Source organism: Triturus cristatus, chromosome 12, assembly GCF_964204655.1.
Source record: "Triturus cristatus chromosome 12, aTriCri1.1, whole genome shotgun sequence".
In the NCBI taxonomy this organism is placed as follows: domain Eukaryota; kingdom Metazoa; phylum Chordata; class Amphibia; order Caudata; family Salamandridae; genus Triturus; species Triturus cristatus.
Genome location: NC_140595.1, coordinates 273,581,154 through 273,593,405, shown reverse-complemented (window position 1 = coordinate 273,593,405; position 12,252 = coordinate 273,581,154). Strand labels below are relative to the sequence as shown.

The following is a 12,252-nucleotide window of genomic DNA, read 5'->3' as shown; positions in this document are numbered from 1 at the left end:
CATTGTCAACTGCAGCTAATGCCTTTTCTAGGTTAATGTTATCTATTTCATGGAGCCTCTCTGCAGCTTCTTGTTGGGAAATTTTCTAGATTACATTATAGACAGCGTAATACAAACGTTTCTGAAGTAGCTTTCAGGGACCTAACAAAAAATCCTGTAGATTCACCTCATCTGAGAGTAAAGATAAGTGCTGTTTCGCCTGGGACAGTGTCGATGTTTTTAGTCAATCGAGGTACAACTTCCCAACACTGTATGAGGTCACTACCCCCGGATATTCTCTTTGTACATAGCACATGTCTGGCCTATGGATACTAGACCTTTCGGTTGTTCCCCTAAATCTTGACTGACATCTGTTGGAGTCTGTGGGCCACAATAACCATCCCTTCCAATTGGGGTCTGTAGTATTGTACTGCATGATGTCATCTATTGTATCCCCTTCAAGTGATGTAAAGTTTTGTCACCCCTCAATGTGTGATGGTGTTGGGATCTGAGGTGTGTTCAAATCCTTGTTCTTGGCTAATCCAAGACAGGAAGTCTGTTGCACAGTTTCATTCAGAAATATTATCTGTTGCGGAATGAGGCACACTCTAAATAGTGCTACCGTTCCCTGAACTCGCCAGTCCTTAGAATCCCAGACTGATTTTGTGTCTATATTGTCCTTCCATAAGTCGAATCACTGTTCAGACAGTTGGGAGATAAAGGATGCAGAATATATCTGTTTGGTGTTAGTCACCATATTTTTCTGTTCAGGTGTAGGTGCAACCTTATAGTAATATGAGATCGGGTCAGAAGTGTTAACCCCTTCAGTGCCCATGACGAGCTGGACTCGTCATGGGCCGCGGTTGCGCTGTGCCCATGACGAGTCCAGCTCGTCATAGACCCCGCCCGCTAATGCAACGGCCGGCACAGGGCGGGGAAAGGGGCGGGCACTGAAGGGGTTAAACCCTGAAAAATACGTAAATTTCTGTGCAAACGTTTTCGAATACCTTTTGGTGGTGTCGGGCAATGCTCCCATTGGTGGTATATGAAAACATTTCGTGGGATACTGGATTTGTGTAAAAACTGATGCCCATAATGATGGGAACAGTACATATTATCGAAATCAGATGTGTCCTTTAACATTTCATTGCTTGAAAATGCAGCAAATTTCTCTAAATCAGACAACAGATTATTTTGAGTTTCAAAATCCCAATCGTCAGAAAATGTATTAGAGGTAATAATATAATTTTAAAGAAATTTTGAACAAATGTGGTATTTTCAAAAGTTCAGTGGGGCCAAATACCTCATAATCAACTTTGTCCCAAACTATACCATCGGGAATTGGAACAGCTGCAATGTTAATGGAAAACAGGTCTCTTTGTTCACGATGAGATGATGCATAAGGTTTCAGAACCAATTTCATGTTGGAAACTGCAGAGCGTTCTGGGATATATTTTTCATTTATGAGTAAGCAAAAGACAGTCACTAGGCCAATCCAGAACAGAAAAAACAGTATTCCGGTTATTATCCAGAGCTGGAGCTGAGGTGAACCAAATAAGTCTTTTTCAGAAAATTGTACAACTCACAAATTTGTTGCTTATGGTAAACTGGAGCTGGCGTTGTCTCTGGTTCACTGGGATCAAGAGAGAAGGAATCAAAATCGATGAAGTAGCCAGATGAAGTTTGATCTATTTTTGGTAGCTCAGCAGGTTTTGTTGAACTGGCAGGTGTTTGTTGTCGAGGCATATTGATGCAGACATCGATGTTAGGCCGAATTGAAATTTATCTTTAATTTGTGCTTTGAATTTCTGTTTTAAGAGGAACGAGTTCCATGTCATAGTTGGAAATTTCATCACTTCGTATCGGTGATTCTTTGAACGTTATGAGTCTTTCTGTCTGAACTTTCAGTATGGTAGCAAGAGGAGAGCATCGGCTACCCAGGAGCTCACAAGGCCTACTATTTAGTATCGGCCAAATAGTGTGGTTTGATCAGATCGATGGATACAAATCTCTTTACTTTTTGACGGCAAGAGGCGGAAGAAGCACTGTTTGTGTTCCTTCGACTTCCAGGATAGGTACAGGCTTTCAGTATGATGGCCCAAATTCTTTCTTGTCCACAATCTTTTCTCTGACCAGATCCCCAACTTTAGGGATCCAGGCAGGTCTTGCTGTGACTGATTTGACTTCCCCAGTGGCGGAGTGTTTTACTTGCACGTTTCTATGTAGTGCCCAGAATTCATTCAGATCCTGAAAAAAACAACCAAACGATTATTGATGTCAAATGGTTTTTCCTCCGCCACTGTGCTTTCATAATTGAGATCAGGTACCCACATTCTTGTCCCAAATAGGACCTCGTAAGGAGTGACACCTCCTAGAGAACTTTTTGGCATATTATTAAGGACTCGTTGTACCCCATATTAGTGATTGACCCAACTACCACCCAAACCAAATGCCCTCGCTGTTAAAGATTGCTTTAAGTCCTGTTTTTTCCTCTCCACAACCGAATTTGCCTCGGGATGGTATGCAGAGGAGTACTGCAATTCTACACGCAAAACTTCCATGGCTTCCTTGTAAGCCCTAGAACTAAACAAGGGGCCACTGTCAGAATGTAATGTGCCAACTGCATATGTCCCTATAAAGACTCACAAATCTTTTATAACAGTTCGAGTGTCAGCCGAGCACTGAGGCCATACCCATAGGAATCTAGAGCATGCATCCACTGCCACCAAGATATACTTGTAAGCCCCATCTGATTATAAGGGGCCGCAGTGAGCCAAATAGATACACTTGAGTGGTCTGTCTGATATTAGTAATGGTGTCTGTGCTAGACGTGCCACAGGTGAACCCTTCATCTGCTGACAGATGTCGCACTTTAAGACAGAATTCTTTGTCTATTTTTTTAAACGTAATGACCCACTGGGCTGAAAATGTTTAGTGACCGATAAGGGGGGTACATTAATCTCAGCTAATGTACGCTAGCCTTGCGAATGTACTAACCCAACCAATGGGGCTGCGACCTAGCTCTTGTAAAATACTCCGCTATTGTGATACTTGCTTTGGGATATGGCAGCAAGTTAAGTAGTAAGATCCCTTGGCCCGGCCCATCCTGGGCTGAAGCACCTACTGCAATTGGCCTACACGTCTTCCACATCAATAGCCTACCCTGCAAACGAAAGCACTTGTTATTGTACAGTTCACTATGTTACTGTATAGCATTCAGTTTGGTTGACCGAAGTTGACTCCTTTGCCCTAGTATTGGGATTATGTTTGTTTGTTTAATTTGCTGCTGGTCTGCTTGCTAATATCCTGGGGAGGTGTGGGGTGGGGGGGACTTATGGTATCCATGTTATTCATAAATAGCGTCTGTAGTTAAACCATGCACTATTATCTCCTGGAATATACGGGGGATGGGCTTGATTAACAAGTGGCACAGAATTGCAGCTCAGTTGCACAATCGCTGTGCTCAAATAGTATATCTGCAAGAAACGCATTTAATACCCTCCGAAACCCGTAAATTGCAAAGAAGATGGAGGGGCCAAATATATGCGACTGCATATTCCGCTTTCTCACGTGGGGCAGCGATATGGGTTTGTGCTGGGGTCCCATGCTCTCTGATTGTCTGATTGATAGTAAAATAGATGACCAAGGCAGATATGTGCTATTAAAAGGCACTTTGAATTGTAGACGAGTTGCACCTATTATTGATCAGTAAACCTTTCTGTCCTGCCTGTCAAATGCCCTTTCGGGATGGACGCAATATCCATGGGTGTTGGGGGGTGATTTTAATGCGGTCCTCGGTGTAGGGTTGGATCGTTCTCACGCTCCTCTACCGGGAACAGTGGCACCATTGCAGGCTAGGATCCTGTCTTGATGGGTAAGCGGGTGGAACTTACTAGATGTATGGAGAGTCCAACACAGCAACCAGCGTGAATACTCCTTTTTCTCACACTCACATAGCCTGCACACTCGCCTAGATCGATTTCTCTGCACACCAGATCTATTTCCATATATCTCCCATAGCACTTACTTTGGAAAAACCATCTCAGACCATAACCCACTCGAATCGACAGTTAACTGGGGCCGGGTTCCCGCTCCGAACCCAACGTGGCGCTTGCAGCCTTTATTATTAAAAGACCCAGTATTCAGAAATACCATCGCAACATCCATCACCTCGTACTTTTCAGACAATGAGAGTACGGCTACGAGGTCTATAGAGTGGGAGGCCTTTATGGTGTCAATTTGTGGAGTCTCAATGGGGACAGTGGTGGGTGCCAGACTTGAGATATTACGGACGAAGAGACAACATTGCAATCACTAGAGGCAGCGGCCCAGACAGACGCAGGTGAAGTAGAGAAACTGGAGGAGGTTAGAGTGAAAAATGCGGAATTGCTAGAGCGACTGAGATTAATCGATCTAAATGCATATACCTTGCGCTCACATTTAGAGGCAGACAGATCCGGTACAATGTTAGCTCACTTAATTAGACCATAACCATCACCTACACCTATACTGGCAGTATATGACAGACATCACACATTGATTTCCACACAGGTGGAAATCAATGGGGCGTTTCAGGACTACTATACTCATCTCTACGAGGTTCCCTCTCAGTGTGTAGCTGGAACAACCACTGAATTCCTTGAGTCCATAACACTTCCAATTGCCTCAAGTACAAGCATTGAAGACTTGGCTGCTCCTCTTACCTCCACCAAGATTCGTGGAGCGATAAAGGAACTCGCTCGTAATAAAACGCCGGGCTCGGATGGGCTCCCCATCGAGTTCTATTCCACGTTTGTATCGCAATTAGTCCCAAAGCTATTACAGTTATATAATACTTCACTTCAGGAGGGGATCCTACCGCTCAAAACCAGAGAGTCGATAGTGACCTGACAAGCCCCCTGCAGACCTTTCTTCCTGTAGGCCCCTATCTATTCTAAAAACAGAATATAAAATTCTAAGTAAAATTCTGGCATCATGGTGGCTTCCTCTTCTCACTGGGTTAATACATACCAACCAGTGTGGCTTCATACCCAGATGTAGTACCTCCCTGAATCTTCGTCACTTCTTCGCTTTAATGCATGCAGCTCAAGATCACTTTTCACTTGCAGGCTGTCTCTAGTTAGATATTTGACAAGCTTTTGATACGCTTAGCTGGTCCTATATGTTTGCAACACTTACTAAGTTTGGGATCCCTCCCGATTTTTGTCGCTGGGTAAAGCTCCTCTACACCAGACCTACAGCGCGAGCTAAAACAGGATCCAGTATCTCCCCTGCATATCATATCTACCGAGGGACACGTCAAGGCTGCCCCCTCTCACCACTATTATTTGTGTTGACATTAGTGCCCCTTGCTCAACATCTACACCAAGTAATGGGGGCAGGTGGTATACCTGTTGGCACGACGATCCACTCGGTGTCACTCTATGCCGATGATATGTTGCTATATCTTAAAGACATGCACTTAGATTTGCATCCCAGAGCTACCTTATTGACTCAATTTGGGTCCCATATCCAGCCTTCACCTAAATGCCTCGAAGTCTATAGCATACTCCTTTTATAATAATTGCTATCTGCCCTACCTACAGTTTGGTCCACTACAACTTAAGATGGAGCCGGTCATATTTAAGTACCTTGGTATCTAAATATAGAGAACCACTACCGATACAATAGATGGAAATTTGATCCATACAATCACCTCCTTAAAGTCTCAAGTGGCTTTTTGGAATAGCCTGCCGCTAACGACAGCAGGCCGGCTAGCAGTGGCCAAGATGGTCATGTTGTCCAGGCCCCTGTACCTATTTGTGAATCTCCCAGTGGGGTTTCCAGCATAGATCTTCAAAACCCCAGACACTTTACTGACAAATTTGATATGGTGTTCGGGACGTCGCAGGATAGCCCTTGCTAAAATATAGTTGCCTAGTACTAAAGGTGGTATGGGGGCCCCAGATTTTAAGGCATACTGCATAGTGAGGCAGTTGCAATGGTTGGCCTGTTGGCTAGCTGGTCATAACTTGTCTGAAATTGGATACTCAACTGAGCAGGTAAGGCTTGGATCATTACAGTCATTGCTTTGCCCAAATCCAAAAGAATGAGGGATGCCCCCTTCCTTCGCCAGATGGCGCTGCACTATTGGAAAATAGCACTGAAATATACCAAAGTATCGACTCCATACGCCCCAAATGTTCCCCTCTGTGCTTTGCCAACCCTGCGGGGAGTTCTATGGCCAATAGGTTGGGACAATGGGTGGAAGCTGGAGTTGAGATGGTGGGCTCCTTGTTCACGGATGGAAACTTGATGCCCCACGCCGAGTTTGTGTGAGCTAATACGGCACCTAATGCGCTGTTTTTGACCCACGCTGCAATTACGCATTTTATACGCCGGCACTGGTTAATGGAGCCGCGAGAGCTCCCACCTGTCAATAATTGCATGGACTCCACATAATGGGTCATGGAATCCACTTGGTCAGATGGTTGCACTGAGGATTGAGGGAACACTTAGACATCTCATTGGTGTCCCTTCGTCAGCAGTGGGAACGAGACATAGCCAGGGAACTCACGGACAGGGAGTGGGGGATGGTTCTAGACTATCCCGAACGAGTCTCTCGTAATGTCCGATTTAAACTCATACAACTTTTAATTTTGCACAGGGCTTACTTAACGCCACATAAGATACAAACAATATACCCAACTGCTTCCTCGGACTGTCCTCAATGTCATCTGTCTGATGCTGATTTCATTCATATGTTTTGGGCCTGTCCCTCATTGCAAGGGTATTAGATTGAAGTTACAGCGGGCCTAGCCAAAATATCTGAACACTCTTCTTGGTCCACTATCGAAGCATGCCTCATAGGTCTTTCCCCGCTCCCCAAAAAAGCAGTGGTATTGCGCCGCTTCATAGTGCTTTCCCTAATATTGGCCAAGAGATTGCTCACACAACGTTGGAAATACCACTCAGCGCCGCGTAGGGGAGCTTGGGGAGAGGAAGTCATCAGGTGGGCCACTGCAGAAAGGGAGGCGCTACAGCGTGAGGAGTACAAGGGACTTAGGAGAAGACAATTACAGTGGAATGGGCCCACTTAGTGGAACAATTCAAAATGAGTATCATTGCTGACCAGAGGGAATGAATACAGAGGCCCTCCCTAATATCAATGACAACATTGACTGAGATAGCACACAGTAGATTAATTACCGCCAATTTCTTGACCAGTTGTCCTTCCCTTCCCGGCCCCCCTCCCCCTCTTCCCGTCTCTATTACCCCACATAAATGTAGCATGCGTAACAGATGACCAGACAACTCTAGCAAGTTTTATTTATTTTTATTTTGTTTTGCAAGGGGGAGGGTGGATTGGAGTTGAGCACTTTGCTTATTTAAAATGTAAATCCTGATACATGTATGCAATAATTGATATGCAGTAATGGCTATAAATACACAGCGGCATGTTTCTATCCTAGTCATATCTGTACGAGCTGCATAAATGAATATGTAAAACTAAATACCCGTAAGTTTGAAACTGTACTTATAAAAGCATATAATGTACCGCACATATACATAACTTGAAAACAAATACAATATGTGTTAAAAAAGAATGTGAGGTAATAAGAATATGAGATGATTTAGATTACTTGTGCAAGCTGTTTGCTCATGGTGCCAATGACTCAGGGGGTCATTCAAAGATGGACGAGCAGGGCAACAAGATGTTGGCTGTTGCAACTCTCACCTCTGTAGGACATGTAACTGTCCACCAATGTGCAGTGGCCCACCCTCTAGGGTGACCAGACTTCCCAGATTTCTTCGGACAGTCTTGGTTTTCAAAGGGGTGTCCCGACAATTTCCTTAATTTTAAGCTTATGTCCCGGTTTTTGGGACAAAGGTCAAGTCATCCTGAAAGGAGAACTGAAAGGTGTGCTCTCCTTAAGTAAATGGTTTATTGCAGGCATTGCAGCAGGTCCGCTGCAGCAGAGTGGGAGACTGGGGGGGGATGGGGGGCTGGAGGTACTCAGGGTATAGTTGGTGGCATAGCTAATGTTGTGTGTGTGTGTGTATGTGTGCATGTGTGTGTGCTTACATATTTAGAAGGCTACGCAAAATCGGGACAGGCCGGACAAAAAAGTAAGTAAGACCTTCACTGGCTCCCGTCAACAAGAGGATCACCTTTAAGCTCCTCACCCACGCACACAAGGCACTCCACAACACCGGACCAGCTTACCTCAACAGACGACTCTCCTTCTACACTCCCAACCGCCAGCTCCGCTCCGCCGACCTTGCCCTCGCCACCATCCCCTGCATCCAAAGAGCAACCTCTGGCGGCAGATTGTTCTCTCACCTTGCTGCCAAGACCTGGAACACCCTCCCCATCCTTCTACGGCAGACCCAGGACCTGCTAACCTTCAGAAGACTTCTCAAGTCCTGGCTATTTGAGCAATAGCACCATCCCCCTCCCCCAGCGCCTTGAGACCCTCACGGGTGAGTAGTGTGCTTTACAAATGTTCTGATTGATTGATTGATTGATTGATTGATTGAAAGGCTTTAGTCCTACCTTTATGTCTGACCTGCCCTGGTTTTCCTTCTTAAAATCTGGTCACCCTACCAACCGCTGTAATTTTAGTTAACCACAGAATCATTGACAAAAGTGCTTGCCATACATGCCATGACTTCTTAGGACAAAAACATAATGCTAGGTTGACATTCATGTTATGATGACCCTTTCATGTATGTTTTCTTTCTTCTGCTGAAACAAAGCCTCACGGCATGGGCAGTGGTTGGGGGTTGGGATTTTACCAAACTAAAAATTATTATTCTTGACACATATGGAATTTTCTTCCTGTGTCTTTGGCAAAAGAAATATGAACAGGGTTGCCCTTTCCACATTTTGACTCAAGTGACCCTTTAGTAAGCGTGTCACCAGCAAAATATTTCAGAGGGCAGAGCCATATGAGACTTCGCTGTCAGAACCCTGTCAGTCCCACCCTTCTAAATGAGGGAGGAGAACTGCACGTTTGGTGGCAACTTTTTGTTCTTTTTTTAAGGAAAGGAAGCCTGAATATATATAACACATTCAATGTATTATACATTTTGTTGAGGTCCGCAATCTTTGTGATATTGTCCTAATAATACCAGTCGTATAATATTCTCATATTTCAATGAAAGTGATCCTTTTAAGCATATTCCTTGTATTACATTTTTATAATTGTTTTTATAACGTTTCAGGTCTTTCGATCAGAGAAAGATTGGAGCAGAAAAGGATAATAGAAGAACAGAAGCAGTTAGCATGGTTCCAGAGTCGCCAGACACTTCTAGAAAAACAGATAAACATACTGAATGAACTGCAAAGCAACATGAAGCTGGAGCTGCAGCATGTACTGAACAAAGTGGATCACAAGTTACAGTGCATTCTCCAAATACTAGAGCAGCAGGGAGACACAAATTGCATTCCTGTCTCTACTGCATTTTTTCAGGAGAACATCGTGGACAAGAGAGCAACAGATGATAGCGAATGGGGCGCTGAGCTTTAGCAAAGTCATACACCTCACACGATCCTATGCTTCGTTAGATCCTTCTTCTCTTCATGGGCGTTTTTGAAATACTGCCTGTCTGTGCAGATGATATTTCGGCACTCCTTTATTGTAATTTCTGAACATAGAGGGCTACAGAAAGCAATTCATTTTCTACTGTGCCAGTAGGAAGACAAGTCCTAAATCCTGTGCACCCAGCTATTTCAGCACACCAATACGAGTTTTTCATAGTGGTCCGCAATCCCTCCCCAACCCCCTGCCCCTCCCCCCCAATAGCAGCCCTACCCACTGCTTGGCAAGTGCTACAACATATTCTGTAATGAGCATTTCTCATACATGCCACACCTCCCGATTCAGGTGCAGGGCCGGACTGGCCGTGGCGGGCACCGGGCGTTTCCCCGGTAGGCCGCAAGGGTGTGGCCCGGATTTGGGCCCCTGGGGGGCCGGTTTTGTTACTGGGCCAGCAATTTTGGCCCCCGGTAACAAAATCGACCAACCCAGGCCCTAACAAACAGCTCAGCTGCAACCCCTCAACCCTCCAGGGGGTCGGCCGAGCAGTTTGCCAGGGCCGGTTTTGGTTCCCAGTCTGGCCCTGTTCAGATGGGAGACTACCGATTTTAAGGCTAGTCTCCTCCCTCCTGATTCCTACATTCAAAAACCCAATTCCTCTGCGGGCTTCAGATAACAGGGGCTGATCTGGTGTGACTCGGATTATGCACTGCTAGTAACCTACTCATGCAAGCAAGTGCACAACATTTCTTTCACGCTTTCTCTGCCTGCCACATCGATTTCTCTGTGCTCCTGACAGGTATGGAGGAAACTTGTATTTGAATTTCTGATTTCCAATCCGGCAGCATCACACTTGCAAGTCCCATACATGCCAATAGACCAGGTGCAGGCAGTAATAGAAGTCAGTGGAAGAAATACATTTGCGTGATTTTTTTTTTTTAAATCTCCCACGTTTCTCTTGCAAAATGTTGGCATCAATGATTTCTGCCTCTAATGTTCAGGCAGATCTTCGAAAAACAAATGCACAATTCTAGTAGAAATGATTACTGTGTTGTTTGGTTGTTCATAGTATTATAACATTACACTTTCAATGTTTTATTTAAGTTAGCTTTTCACTTTGAATACTGCATTAGAGAAATAAAAAAATCTCACTACACATACATTTCACGTATATCAAGGATTGGAATTTGATACATTCATGATGGCTCCTACTGTAGAAGAGGATTTATGGAGAAGATTGCTTGAAAGAAGCCACAAATTCCTCAAATTGATTCGAAAGTCTTTCTTGCTTACAAATACAACAAATTTATGAAGCTGATGTTTCTGTTGTGTTAAGGGGATTTGTAAAGCTTACTATCACCTGCGAAGGCATCCTGGTGCCTATCCCTGCCTATGGTAAGTTGGTTAATTGAAAGCCAGGTTCAGCTTCTTGTGGAACTCAAGAAGAGGGGAGGAGGCTCTGATTTGGAGTGGGAGGTCATTCCACACTTTAGGAACTATGAACAAGAATGCAAATCTTCCTGATCTTGTTCTGTATATGCATGGGATGTGTGCGAAGAGTAGTCCTACGGAGCAGAGGTATCTGGGTGGTTCTTGGAAAGAGATGCAACTGTTCAGGTATGTGGTGCCTAAGTTGTATAGTGCCATTGAATGTGTGTGTAAGGAGTTTGAAAGGAGCACATTTGTCTTTCGTGAGCTAGTGAAGCTCCCTGCGATGTTGTGTGGTTTCAGTTTTTTGCAGAAAGTTGAAGAAGAGTCTGACTGCAATGTTCTGAATAGTTTGTAATCTTCTAGTGAACTGCTTGGTGGTCCCAGCATTGAGGGTGCTCCCATAGCCCAACTTGCTGGTGACTAGGAAGTGAGTGACAGTTTTTCTAGTGTTTCTTGGGAGCCATCTTCCTCAGCATCTTGAGGGTGTGGGTGCAGAATGCATTGATGGCATTGACTTGTGTGGTCTTGTCCAGTTACATTTTGAATTAGGTATTTGACAAAGACTTCATTTTACATTTTGAAGTATGTATTTGACAAAGACTTACTGTATTTCCTATGTTGGTAGTAAGTGTTTTTTTTAAACATTAATCAGCTCAATGTCAAGACCATGTTAAACAACAAGGCCCATGTTACAAGTTGCATAGTACTGTCATGGTGCAGACTCCTGTCACCACCCCTGTCGTGCATTAACATCCACCCATTATTGTGTAACTGCATGTTCATTTTCTCAGATTGGGAAATGATCACAAATCAAGTTATGCACTAAAATTTTCTGCACGAGCCAAAGGAAGGGATGTGTTTTTCTTTTCCCACCTTCCCCACCCATGACACTTATATAAGCAAATGACTGCCAGTGGTAGAAGCAGGGAAAGGGGAATGGAATGAAAGTGAAAACAGAGATATAGGACTCTACCTCGTCACTTCTGGGTTCACGTTCGGCTGCCAGTTGTAACAAAGAGACATCTCAAGTACTCAAGCAACTTGTTGTTGGAACATTGGGGCACAAAACATTCAATGCCAAGTAGCTTGTCATTGGGACATGGCACAAAACATTAAATTCTGAAATTATATATCTCAGCAATATCTCTTTATAAACAACTCTATATGCTTTGTCACAATGATGGGAATCACTAAGAGCTAAACATAAAGATAATATATATATATGCACACACAAAAAACCAAAGGCTAAACATAAGTTATTATTAGGAAAACTTTATTTAGGTTTGGGATAGAAACTCAAATTAAAATCCCAAAATCCTTA

The 12,252-nt window shown here is 44.1% G+C and overlaps 1 protein-coding gene across 1 annotated transcript in view; it reads left to right on the top strand.

Moving 5' to 3' along the window:
* LOC146775841 (Fc receptor-like protein 3) overlaps positions 1-10,656 on the top strand; it is a 726,410-nt gene extending 715,754 nt beyond the window's left edge. Inside the window, exon 9 of the mRNA XM_085640004.1 lies at positions 9,187-10,656. Coding sequence (XP_085496130.1) covers positions 9,187-9,491 — 305 coding nt within the window. The 3' untranslated portion in view covers positions 9,492-10,656. The remainder of the gene's footprint in view (positions 1-9,186) is intronic.
* Positions 10,657-12,252: the final 1,596 nt, after the last annotated feature.